General features: G+C 38.3%; 1 protein-coding gene across 1 annotated transcript in view; it reads left to right on the top strand.

Annotated features, from left to right (window-relative positions):
• Positions 1 to 957: 957 nt before the first annotated feature.
• Positions 958 to 12,184, top strand: part of traf3ip1 (TNF receptor-associated factor 3 interacting protein 1) — a gene marked incomplete at its 5' end in the record, with an annotated part of 27,808 nt that continues 16,581 nt past the window's right edge. The window contains 10 exons of the mRNA XM_010782805.1: positions 958 to 1,155; positions 1,726 to 1,854; positions 2,500 to 2,901; positions 3,576 to 3,647; positions 3,867 to 3,887; positions 4,114 to 4,137; positions 4,616 to 4,691; positions 5,096 to 5,116; positions 6,534 to 6,612; positions 7,337 to 7,423. Of these exons, the coding sequence (XP_010781107.1) occupies positions 958 to 1,155; positions 1,726 to 1,854; positions 2,500 to 2,901; positions 3,576 to 3,647; positions 3,867 to 3,887; positions 4,114 to 4,137; positions 4,616 to 4,691; positions 5,096 to 5,116; positions 6,534 to 6,612; positions 7,337 to 7,423 (1,109 nt within the window). The remainder of the gene's footprint in view (positions 1,156 to 1,725; positions 1,855 to 2,499; positions 2,902 to 3,575; positions 3,648 to 3,866; positions 3,888 to 4,113; positions 4,138 to 4,615; positions 4,692 to 5,095; positions 5,117 to 6,533; positions 6,613 to 7,336; positions 7,424 to 12,184) is intronic.

Below are 12,184 nucleotides of genomic sequence, written 5' to 3'. Positions count from 1 at the left end.
GTATTTAATTTAAATAAAAAGCAATGTTAGTATTGTTCACAATTTGTTTAGTCAGTTTAACCTATTTTTCTCTCCAAAAGAACCGATAAAAGTACCGTTAAAAGACCGGATCGATAAGCGGTATCAATAAAAGTAGTAGTACCGTTAAAACCTTAACGTTACCCATCCCTAAGTGTAAGTAACTTTTATATGGAGTCGAGAGAGAAAGATTTTTGCAGAATTCCAAGGGGACAGGCGATGCAAGAAATGCTTTTGCAACTATTCTTGCTTACTGATTCGGATTAAATATAAACACTTTCTTGTCTTGCTGCAGTTGGTTTTTCCAACCTGTTGCTAATCGTACATGTACACATATTCTGAACCACCTACGGTACTTAAGTTGACCGGGGCTCAAATTGACAAACTGTGCATAAAGCGGACCGCTGATGTGAATGCGAAATTCCAAAAGAAAAAGAGCAGATTTGGTGACATACCTCCCTTGTGACTTAAACTCAAATGGTCAGGGTCATTTATCTCAAATAGGGTCAGCTTTATTAACATGCATACAATAAATACATAATTGAAGCAATAAATAAATAATTGAAGCATTTCGCCTTACAAAATTCAAAATTGCTAGAGTTTATGTTCAGAGAGCTTATATTGAGTGCAGAGAAACAGTTTGATAAGGCAAAACAAATTAGTAATTTAATCAAAATTGCAATATGGGTTGTGGAGCTGCAGAGCAATCCGGGCCTACAAATCATATGCTATAAACTGGTACAGATCCTCATAAAAAAGACCCCACCATGATCTTTTTAGTATATTTAAGATTAACACATCTCTAGGTAAATTATATCTTTAAAAAAAAAAAGTAAAGCACTGGGGAAGAAAGGGAGAAATCAGAGTGAAGCACATATTTGAACTCTTTAAGGATAAGCACATATCAAGGGTTTAATCTTTCCTTTACTTTGACATACTGTACCTGTTCATATCCACATCCTTTTCTCTTTCCAGGATAAGGACTCTAAGATAGATTTCCTCCAGAAAGCGATAGATGTCGTGATGCTGGTGAGCGGAGAGCCCCTGGCGGCAAAGCCAGCGCGCATCGTGGCCGGCCACGAGCCCGAGAAAACCAATGAGTTCCTGCAGGCCTTAGCCAAGTGCTGCACCAACAAGGTCTGTGCACTCGGTAGAATACACACACAAACACACATATACACACTAATGAAGATAGAAACGGTGAATTAAAAGGGCTAAAATATCCCATGGTCATTCTGGAGAAACTAACATAGTAATGGCTATCCTGGTTAAGGTTCAGGGTGTGCTACATTAAAAGTATTTGACTCCTGGGAATATTGTCTATCCTCTTCAGGGAGAACTTGGACATATCCTAATTGAACCCTGGAGATAAAAGAGTATTAACAGATGAGCCGGTGCCTGAGGGATATTTGTTTGTTCTTTAAACAATATTTTAATTTCACATGTCAAATGTATGTACTCCTCTTAGATCTAATGCTACATTTTAAATATTTTATTTGTATTTCTCTGGTCACAATTGTAGTAAAGAAAGGGTTACAGGTTTTTCAAATGTTTTTGAACAACAGTTATTACAACCTGAGAAATACACAAGATTGCACATTTAGCTCTTAAAGTAGCTACATTTTTTTTGTTTTTAAATATTCAACCAACTGTAAGTATTGATATGTTCTGTGTTAAAATGAATGGTTTTCCCCACTTGATTGACAGTTGTCCAGTGACGATGCAGTGAAACGAGTGCTTGCAGGAGAAAAGGTGGACATAAAGACCAAAGCCGGCACCTCCAGGTCCCAGGACAAGGAGAACAGGGAGGGACGGGAACGCCATCCAGACAGAGAGGCGAGGGTCCTCTTCAGTCAGAGAATGCCATTTTGTTTGGCATTTGATGCTTGTGGTGATGTTTTCAGATGAAGCATTAATCACCCTAAACAAATCCTGAACAAAATCCTCAATTTGAACAAAGTGATTAATTGGAAAAAACACATTAATTAATTAAATGTCTTTCCAGTTTCATTAGATTACAGCAAGGTTAATACATTTGTTTTGAACAAATATTTAATGAAGCAGAATCATTTGTAAGATGAAGACATGTTGTTGTTATTGGCAATATTTATATTTTGTATATATCACACAAGTCAGAAACAACACTTTGCAGCCACCACTTGAATCCAACAAAAAATAGTATAATGCTAATAATATTAGCTTAGCATAAACTGTCCAGAAATACAGATTCAAACAAAACAAATACACAGGAAACAAATTAATTGTTTTGTTAACAGACAAACTGTTTGTTTCTATATTAGGAATTCAACATCGCTAAATCCTATATTTGATGTGAAATGTTCTGTCTTTGTTAGCATTTATCCTGTCGTAGTTTCAATTAGATAATTCAATTAAGATTTGTTTTTGTATCACTATGCAGCTGTGGATTGCACTTTTCATTAAATCCTCTAATCAACTACTTGTTGACTTTTGCAATTGCAGGAGAAGAAAACGATCACAGAGCGCAGCGGGAGCCGAGAGCAGAAGGACCCGGACCAGCCCAAAGAGCAGGAGAGACGCAGGGACGGGGACAGGGAGCGCTCCGACAAACACCAACGCACTGAGCAGGACCAACACGCCAAGGACAAGAGCCGGGACCGGGAGAGAGACAAGGAGAAAGACAAAGGACGAGTCAAAGAAAGGGACAGGGACAAGGAGAAGGAAAGGGATAAGGACAGGGAGAGGGACAGAGAAAGAGGGAAAGACAAGGAGAGAGACAAAGGCCGAGAAAAGGCGAGAGACAGGGATTCACACGGGGACCGGGAACGAGACAAGGAGAAGCGAAGAGACAGAGACAAAGAGCGGGAAGAGAGAAACAGAAGCGGAGAGAGCGGCAACAGCAAGGTGGGCTTTGAAGTGCACATCTTCTTTATTTTGTATTTACCGTATTTATTTACAAAACGACATAGCTTTCATACATTTCACAACTAACTAACTGGATCAGGTGCATACAACAAGACAGAAATAAACAAATGGAAAAACAAACAACACATTCATATATAAAATAAATAGTAATAGAGTAAATGCATAAAACGGCGAGTGCTTTTTGTGTAAATCATATTCTTATATTTTACAGATTTATTTTGCCTTCAGATTTTTATCAGCTTTTACATAAAGTTCAAACTCATTACGAAATACACAACATTTACAAAGAATAACAATATTGTTAACAAAATGTCTGATATGTGTGTAATGTGCATCTGTTGAGCGCTTTGAGCTCTGGAAATGCGCTATGATAAATGTAAGGAATTATTATTATTATTAAAAGTCATTCCATAAATGATGTCCTTTTGAAAAATGTTTTGCACTCAAAAATCCTTTGGGTAAATCTATTCTAATTCTAATTTAGAATATATACATTTAAGAAAAATGTGCTGATTTGTTACAGCATCATCAAAGATCAATACATAGAGCTTTGGTTATTGAAATATATCACAGCTGATAATAAAATCTCTTCACTTGGATCTTAAATGTTAGCAATTGCATTATTTACATCCTGTGTATTCATTTTGACCTAGGCCAGAGTATCAGAGGAGCCACAGCAGAAACCCGTCCCTGAGCCCAGCAAAGCAGCCAAACCTGTGCCACTGGTGAGTTTTCTGTTTGGTATACATTTCACACATGATATCAAGTCTATCATTTCATGTTGTCATCTTCAATCATAGTGTGGCAGTCTCGTTTTGTGTATATTATTAACTCAACCAATGAAAACAAATTTAAGAGTTGGTCACATGTTCAAATAAACATCATATGCAGTTTGTAAAAAGTTTAAATGTCCTTTTTCATGTTGTGCCTCTTATTTTTGCAAGGACCCCGAACCAGTTGACGAGGTATTCAATATACAAGCAGTAGAAAAATAGAGCTATGCAGTTTATTGCATTGTGTTGCTAAAATGTAGTGATAATTGCAATGGTTTTTGGGTGGCTTCTTAGCTTAGCGCACATTTTGGCAATAATGTGTAGGAGACATGTGAAAGGTTTTTCCTTTCCTTATCTGTGTACCGTAATTGATCAATGCAACTGTGCACATTATAATACTGTGTGTTTCCCTGTGCAGCCTGCAGAAGCAGTTGAGAACCAGGTAAGAACTTACTCTAAAAATCACAATTTGCTATATTGCCGGCTCTGCTTTGTTGCTATTTTAAGGCTATTGTTATTGTTTTTTTTATTACATTTCAATAGTTGTGTATTTTTACTATGACACTTAAGGACATGTTTATTTGTAATATTTCAATGTATCCAGCATGTTTGGCTATATTAAGTAGGTTCTTACTGTTTTTCCATTTCATTTCAATATGTTGTTATTGTACTGTGTTTATGCAGCATGTTTGGCTTGGATTGGATTCGTATTATTATGTATTTATTTTTCATGAAGAGGTCTGTCTGTATTCATAGTTTAATTGGTCTATACTGAGAGGAGAACATGATTTTGGCATCACCAAATCCTCCAAATAGATAATGAGTGATGTGTTTCTTTTCTGTGGTTATGGTCCTAAGTTATATCTTTTATGGTCCTAAAGTTTTATCTTTCTCCTGCTTGTCTTTTCCTCCTCTTACAGTCTGGCAGTCCAGCTAGAATACCTCGGCCTTCATCTGCCAAAGGGCAGAGGAGGAGACCCAAAATTGGAGGTCAAGGTAACCCCCTTCCAACTCTTTACTCCCCCAGCACCCTATTTGAAACACCAATGAGGCATATCTCACATAGTTACACAGATATAATAACATCACTAATCATTGACAGAAGGGCTCTTTAGAATGTTCAAATAGATTTCACAGTTGACAGCTTCCTATTGGCTCTCCACCTGTCTAATACAATCACTGACTAGTTTCCTTAGTGGGAGGTAGGAGTGACTAATCCAGATTACTGTTGGCAGAAGCAATAAAAGCTTCATAGAACAGACATTAAGAACAACTTTTCAAGAGAAACACTATCAGTTTGTGATGTGTTTATCACACCTGCATGTCACATTACTCTATAATGATAGTTGTATTAGAAAGAAAACTAACAACGTGCCTTGTGTTTCCCTGCTCTCTGACAGATGAATCTGACAGTGAAGGAGGTAATTGTTCTTTAATCATCTCCCTTGTGTAGTTGCATACACTAAAAGAATATAAAGGTTTATACAATTCAAACATCATTTTGTATGTGGAAATGCTGTTATTATGATCGGAGGGTTTGTGCACTTGATCTGAAATGCATTTTGATGACTGCTGCGGGGTAGGTTTTAATAATGAAGGAGAATATTAAAAGTGATCTCTGGCATAAATGAACTAAATAATCCATATTTGTTTGATTATGAACTAAGCAATCTATTAACTCAGTACTGAGTGACTCACTCAGTGATTTAGCAACATTCTTTTGTTCAACTGTTTGAGCAAGTCAGTCAAGTTTATGTGTAAACCCAATATCGTAACAACTCCTCAGGGCGTTTACAGGCTTGCGGTTCCAGACCCAGCCCGAACACTCCAGAAAGACGAGTACAACTTGTCATAGAAACCTTTAGCACAGAAAGGAAAAGGGAAGACATCTTTGTAGGGCTGCTCAATTAATCGTATGTTAATCGCGATTACGATTATGGCTTGCAACGATTATGAAAACAACGTAATCGCAATAAACCGATTATTTTTAAATTAATTTTTTGTTGTTGTGGTTTTTCAGTTGAGTTAGACTTAAAGTTCAGGGTAATCAACTTGTTAAAAACATACTGTTCACATTTTTTTTCTCCAATAAATAGATGTTTTCAAAGTCAATGAATAATCGCATTTAATAATCGCAATTACAATTATTGACCCAAATAAACGAGATTATGATTTTTGCCATAATCAAGCAGCCCTACATCTTTGGATACAATTCCCCTCCTCACAGTCAGCTGCCCAAATGAATAGTTGTCGTAGGCGGGTAAAGCACCTGTTTCATTCAAGTTAAAGGGGACAGTCACTCCAAAATACACACGTTTCTCTTCCTTGTAGTACCTGTAGTTTTGGTGTGAGTAGCCACAAGTGTTGGAGATATTGTACGTAGATATGACAGACTTCTCTACAATATAATAGAACCAGATGGCACTCAGCTTTTTTAAACACATGAGAAACTCAACAGCAATTTTCTTTTTACTGAACTCCCCATGCCAAAGGTATCCCAGCAAAGAAGGACATGTGCATCTTCTTAGCTAGCTAATGTGAAATCTCAGCCAAGAAGGACACAATTCATCTTTACATCTCAAGAGCATTAGCCTCTGGTCAGAGTAGATGCACGCTTCGGCTGACAGTTGTACTTTGGTAGAAAGAAAATAGTTCCTGCATGAAAGTGCTCACACTAAGTCTGTTGATTATCTGGAGAAATCTTGATTTCTGGAAAGACGCATTGCTGTTGAGTTTCTTAATTGCATGTTTTTATAACTCTGAGCACCTCAAGTCGAGTCTAATTCTTTGCTACATTAAGCAAATCTCACCACAAGTTATTGGTCTTCTTTTTCACAGATGGAGAGGCTCTGTTAGTCCAGAGAACTGCCCCCCTTGAAAATGGAGACACTACAGTTCCATCAGACGTGGCCTCCAGGTCTGTACAGACAACGCTGAACTTACTTACTTACACAGACATAACTCATCACTTACTAAAAACACAGCTCCCGTTAACTGTTTGTCTCATATCTCACTCGTTAAAAGGCTCTTTCATTTATGTCAAAGATGTACATAAACCAGGCTAGATCAAATATGAGGAAGCCTTTTTTAAATAATACATTTATAAAGCACATGGTGTTTTTTTGAGAATGCTGACATGTTAATTCAGTTATTGGATCATTTCTGATGTTGTGTCTTCAGGTTGTTTTTGCATTGCATTTTATTGCTTTGTTGATTTAAGTTCAAGGGTAGTTTTGAAACTTTTGTTCCTGGCCCCGATCCAGGATCAGTTCCAGTAGATCACACATTTGAATATTTTGGATGATTGTAAATGTTCTGTTGTCTAACTGACTAATCAGTGACGAATGATTGCCTGGCAGCAGTTTTACAGTTAGTAATGCTGTGAACGTTTATTGTTCCAAGCAACAATTATCATTCTGGAATCTGAATCGGTCAGATTAGCCGTCACATAATTTATGTTTGGCAAATAACAGGGAGATGTTAACAGAGGATTTGGCTGGAATAGAAATCAAGAAAAAAAACATAATTGTTTAAACAAAATGAAACTGACTTGTTTAAGTGCAAACATATTTAACTCCAAAACAGTTAGTTGAACCTGTCATTCCAGTAATGTGTGTAATCCTTTCCATCAACGGCAACAGGAGAATACCTCGGCCCAGCAGCGCCCGCCCCGCCCCGCCCCGAGTCAAGAAACAGGAGAGTTACTCTGAAGTGAACCCAGCTGAGAGGTGACTGCATCACAAATACTCGCTTATGTCACAAGTCTCATTTCAAAATCCTCCTGTTCGATGTGGGTTCACATGTTGCCTTTTCTGGTAGAAAAGCCGTATCACCGCTGTCGTCTGACAGACTACCATTGCACCCTTGGATTTTATCATCTGTTTTGCTACTATATATCTGTTAAAATTCTTGCCAGGGTTATTGAAAACCTGGAAAAGTCATGGAAATTCAAAATGAAAATTCCAGGCCCTGGAAAAGTTATGGAAAACAATATTTTTCCCAAAGTTTTGGAAAAGTCATGGAAATGTAACTAAAGTTGCGTCAAATATAACTTACATTTAACCTAATCGCCGAAATAATCTGCGGTCGTGAGCTGTTATGTGCCATCATGACACGCATGATGTTATTTTTTAATATATGAAGCATGAGCTGTATGCTTGAGTCTTCCTGCCTGTCGGCTGAACTCTGCTGCTCCGCAATGAGGGTCTAACTCCAGCAGCTACATTACCTACGGTGCGTTCGTTAACAGTAACTGTGCGGTCCGGAGTCACTGTGGCACAGACTGGACCGCTGGTGAACAGCTGTTAGAACGGGCCGTTCAGGTGTTCAGAGCAGAGCTCCGTACAGAGCGTGATGTGAACTGAAAGGTTTTTCTGTCGCAAAATTTAAGGAATCGTTGAGCTAGCTAACTAGCATACATTGTCCCTATCTGCTAATGTTAGCTTTAGCCTTCGTTTTCTAATAGTTTTTTTTAGAGATGTCCCGATCCGATCACGTGATCGGGGATTGGAGCCGATCACGTGATTTTCAAAAGATCGGAATCGGGACAAAAAAATCGGGGATCGGATTTTTTCTTCTTCTTTTTTTTCTTCTTTTTTTATTTTTTTTTATTCAATGTTACAAAACAAAAATGACCATGTTCAAGTCTTAAAGTCATCCTGAGGCCTTAGTTTTGGTTTCAAATTACACAACATCATGTATGTGTTGCTTCTTTGGGGCTTGTTTTCATAGACCTGGTTGCTTATTTCTCCCAAATCTGGCAACAGAGTGGGCAGGGCGCAGTGTCTAATTGTAGCAGTAAGCTAACGAGTACTGACAAGCTTTATTTTGTTTTGATCCAATACTGCACAACTGAACTGATCCAATGCTGCTGTGAAAAAAATAAGCTATATCCATGTTGGATAGAATATCAAATTTAAATAAAAATATAACCTTAAGGGACAACTTGAATGTTTTTTTTCTCTTAATGCATTGCATAAAGATCGGATCGGGAAAAATCGGTATAGGCAAATTGTCAAAATCAAATGATTGGAATCGGATCGGGAGCAAAAAAAGGTGATCGGGACATCCCTAGTTTTTTTCATAGGCTATAAAAAGAGGTTGTATAAGTATATTGTACTAGAGAAAAAGTAGAAGTACTCAGATCTTGTACTTGAGTAAAAGTAGAAGTACTCAGATCTTGTACTTGATTAAAAGTAGAAGTACTCAGATATTGTACTTGAGTAAAAGTAGAAGTACTCAGATCTTGTACTNAGTAACCCATGTCCATATATTTTTTCTGGGGTAGTAGATTTAAAGTTTAGGGCTATCACTATGGGCAGCAACGCTGTAAATATTGACAAATAAATCCAGGAAAATGGCACAAATGAAAACTGGTAGTGGCCTGGCTGGATGCATAATTCCCGGCCTGACTTATTGTCCCAGTCCGGCCCATGCCCAAATGGACCAATCCGCGGAGCACCTCACACACCAGGATCCCTTGGCTAACTACAGGGAGTCCCATTGACTTGCATAGTGCTCCCTGAACGCTGGTAATAGACGAGTTGGGATTGCGGAGAAATGCTCTCCACAGACCTATTCTCACAGGGTTTATAAACCTTTTTCTTACTCAATATCAAGCCACACTTATTGTTTTTATTTCGGCTGTGAGTGTTTGTGTGTGCTCAGGATTAGTTTCGCTGAGTCTCACTGTATTGCCGACCCGGAAAACACACCGCCAGCGACCTCACACTGCAGCATCGAGCCTCGCAACGTCCCGACCAACCAGAGCACACTGGGCTCACAGGGAGGGAGGGGGGGGGGCAGGAGCTCCAACAAGCCGTTTAAGACAGAGTGAAATTCAGTGAAGACACATACTTTACAGAGATGCTGTATGAGAAACCAATGTGATTTTGGAAAATTGCACAATTTAAATCTATTCTAGTAGACCTCAACAATTGAATGATGATCAGTAGAAATGGCCATGATATGGGACCTTTAAAACAAATCCATAGTTTAAGCCAAAACTATTTGCATTTCTGTTTCAAATCTGGAGGTGAAAAGGTTAAGATGTCCTGTACAGTAAGTTCGACAATGATATCTGGGTTATTGAGAGGCTTCCAAACACGTTTTATGCTTTGGCTTGAACAGCACAACGTAAATAAAATCATCGTACATGCAGTCCAAGTGAATTTCACATCTTTGTTAAGAGATCATGAGACGGATGACCTTGCTGTTTTACTGCAAATGTCAAATGTCATCTCCCAATGCTGTTTGTTTCCCACCCAGATCAAATTAGGACATATATTGATTTCTGACTTAATTGTGCATGAGTGGCACATTTCAATCAATTACTCAGTCTATGTAAAGCATACTGTAATAGATAATGTTTGCCATAGGCTACTGTTACTAACTACAAGCTACAGACCAGCGTCAAAGCCTTGCAGAAGCATGGACAGGGTGATATTAAATACATGTCTGTTTATGTTAGTATCAAAGTCATATTTGCGAAGTACAGAATATATAAGAGACACATAATATGATGTTTCAACATTATCGCTAAACTGTTAGACAGTCTTGGTATTACAAACTGAACCACTGGAAAGTGAAGAGTGAACTGTATACATTTATTTATGGTGTATTACACAGATATAATGATGTGTTGAACAAAGATGTCCAAGGCTTTGTGCTCCAATCATACTGTAGAATCCTTATCCGTTGCTTTATTTAGCACTGGGAAGTGTATGACATTTCCTGGTGTGAAACCAAAACACCCCTGCTCTTCTCAATGCTCACCGTAAATTGAACACTGCCTGTAAAGTACTGCATACCACCAAAAGATTTATCGGGTAAAGGAGAAAATATAGGCGTGATACAATGTGTTAGTAGGTAGTTACGTACGTACGTATTTTTTTAGTACTATCACTTTTTTACGTTAGCTAATATCTGCCTAGGACCTTTACACTTGTATCAAAAATGAATGTTGTGTCTGTTGTGCAGTTTGTCGGTACAAAATGTGTTTTTTTTTTGTTTACCTGCAAGGCATGCCATGTTAAGGGCACTTAGCTTTTCAGACCAACACAAAAATACTCATTCAACCTTGCAGTCTGCACTCTCAGAATTTTTGGATCACGTGGGAATCAGACCTTGGCCTTCATGTTTTATGTCAAAATACCAAATAAGGCTGAGTAGGTAATGTCCTTTAGCAATATTTTTAATAACAATTATAAAAAGACCAGAAAAATGATTTTTTTCCATATCTGATAATCTAGTCTGTAGTATATGTAGGACTTCTTCAGTATAACCAGTTGTCATTTCGGAGGATGGAGTGATGATGTGGCAGGGTTAGGGTTTATACAAATAAGCATAACCCTATCTTGCATGGCTGAGACATTCTGCACTTCCCTGAGGGGGGGCAGCATCAATGCCGCGCCATCACCCCTGTCACCCAATGGTGGCGAGTTTCAAGGAGCGCTGTGCCAATTATTCATGTAGTATACATTAAGATTGCAACACACGTAAATGCATAATGTATCACTTTTTTACTTAAGGGAAAACAATAACAGTATTGCTCTGCATTTTTTACAAGGACTTTTGTAACCTCTTTTCACTTTTACTGGACATTAATTTTCAACGTAAACTGAAAAAAGTGCTAATGCATATGCCGCATAAAACTGAACTGCATTCAAAGTGATCAGTACTTTATGGTGATGTGAATGACTGGCTATCAACATGTTTTTTTTTGTTCTCTAACCTTGCTGTTTGAGGAAGGTCTGGCTGAATATTCATGCTCTGTCATACTCAATATTTAAATGGGCACACTCATTCATAACCGGAGGCTTCCGTTTCAACCACAACTCTGTGGCCACATACAGTGGCGCAAAAAAGTATTTAGTCAGCCACCAATTGTGCAAGTTGTCCCACTTAAAAAGATGAGAGAGGCCTGTCATTTTCATCCTAGGTATACCTCAACTATGAGAGACAAAATGAGAAAAAAAAAGCCAGAAAATCACATTGTCTGATTTTTAAAGAATTTATTTGCAAATGATGGTGGAAAATAAATATTTGGTCAATAACAAAAGTTCATCTCAATACTTTGTTATATACCCTTTGTTGGCAATGACAGAGGTCAAACGTTTTCTTTAAGTCTTCACAAGGTTTTCACACACTGTTGCTGGTATTTTGGCCCATTCCTCCATGCAGATCTCCTCTAGAGCAGTGATGTTTTGGGGCTGTCACTGGGCAACACAGACTTTCAACTCCCTCCAAAGATTTTCTATGGGGTTGAGATCTGGAGACTGGCTAGGCCACTCCAGGACCTTGAAATGCTTCTTACGAAGCCACTCCTTCGTTGCCCGGGCGGTGTGTTTGGGATCATTGTCATACTGAAAGACGCAGCCACGTTTCATCTTCAATGCCCTTGCTGATGGAAGGAGGTTGTCACTCAAAATCTCACGATACATGGCCCCATTCATTCTTTCCTTTACACGGCTCAGTCTGCCAAGGCACAC

This window comes from Notothenia coriiceps, unplaced genomic scaffold (genome assembly GCF_000735185.1).
Source record: "Notothenia coriiceps isolate Sejong01 unplaced genomic scaffold, NC01 NC01_scaffold00024667, whole genome shotgun sequence".
Classification (NCBI taxonomy): Eukaryota; Metazoa; Chordata; class Actinopteri; order Perciformes; family Nototheniidae; genus Notothenia; species Notothenia coriiceps.
Note: the sequence above shows the minus strand (reverse complement) of the source record. Positions and strands in the feature narration are given on the sequence as shown.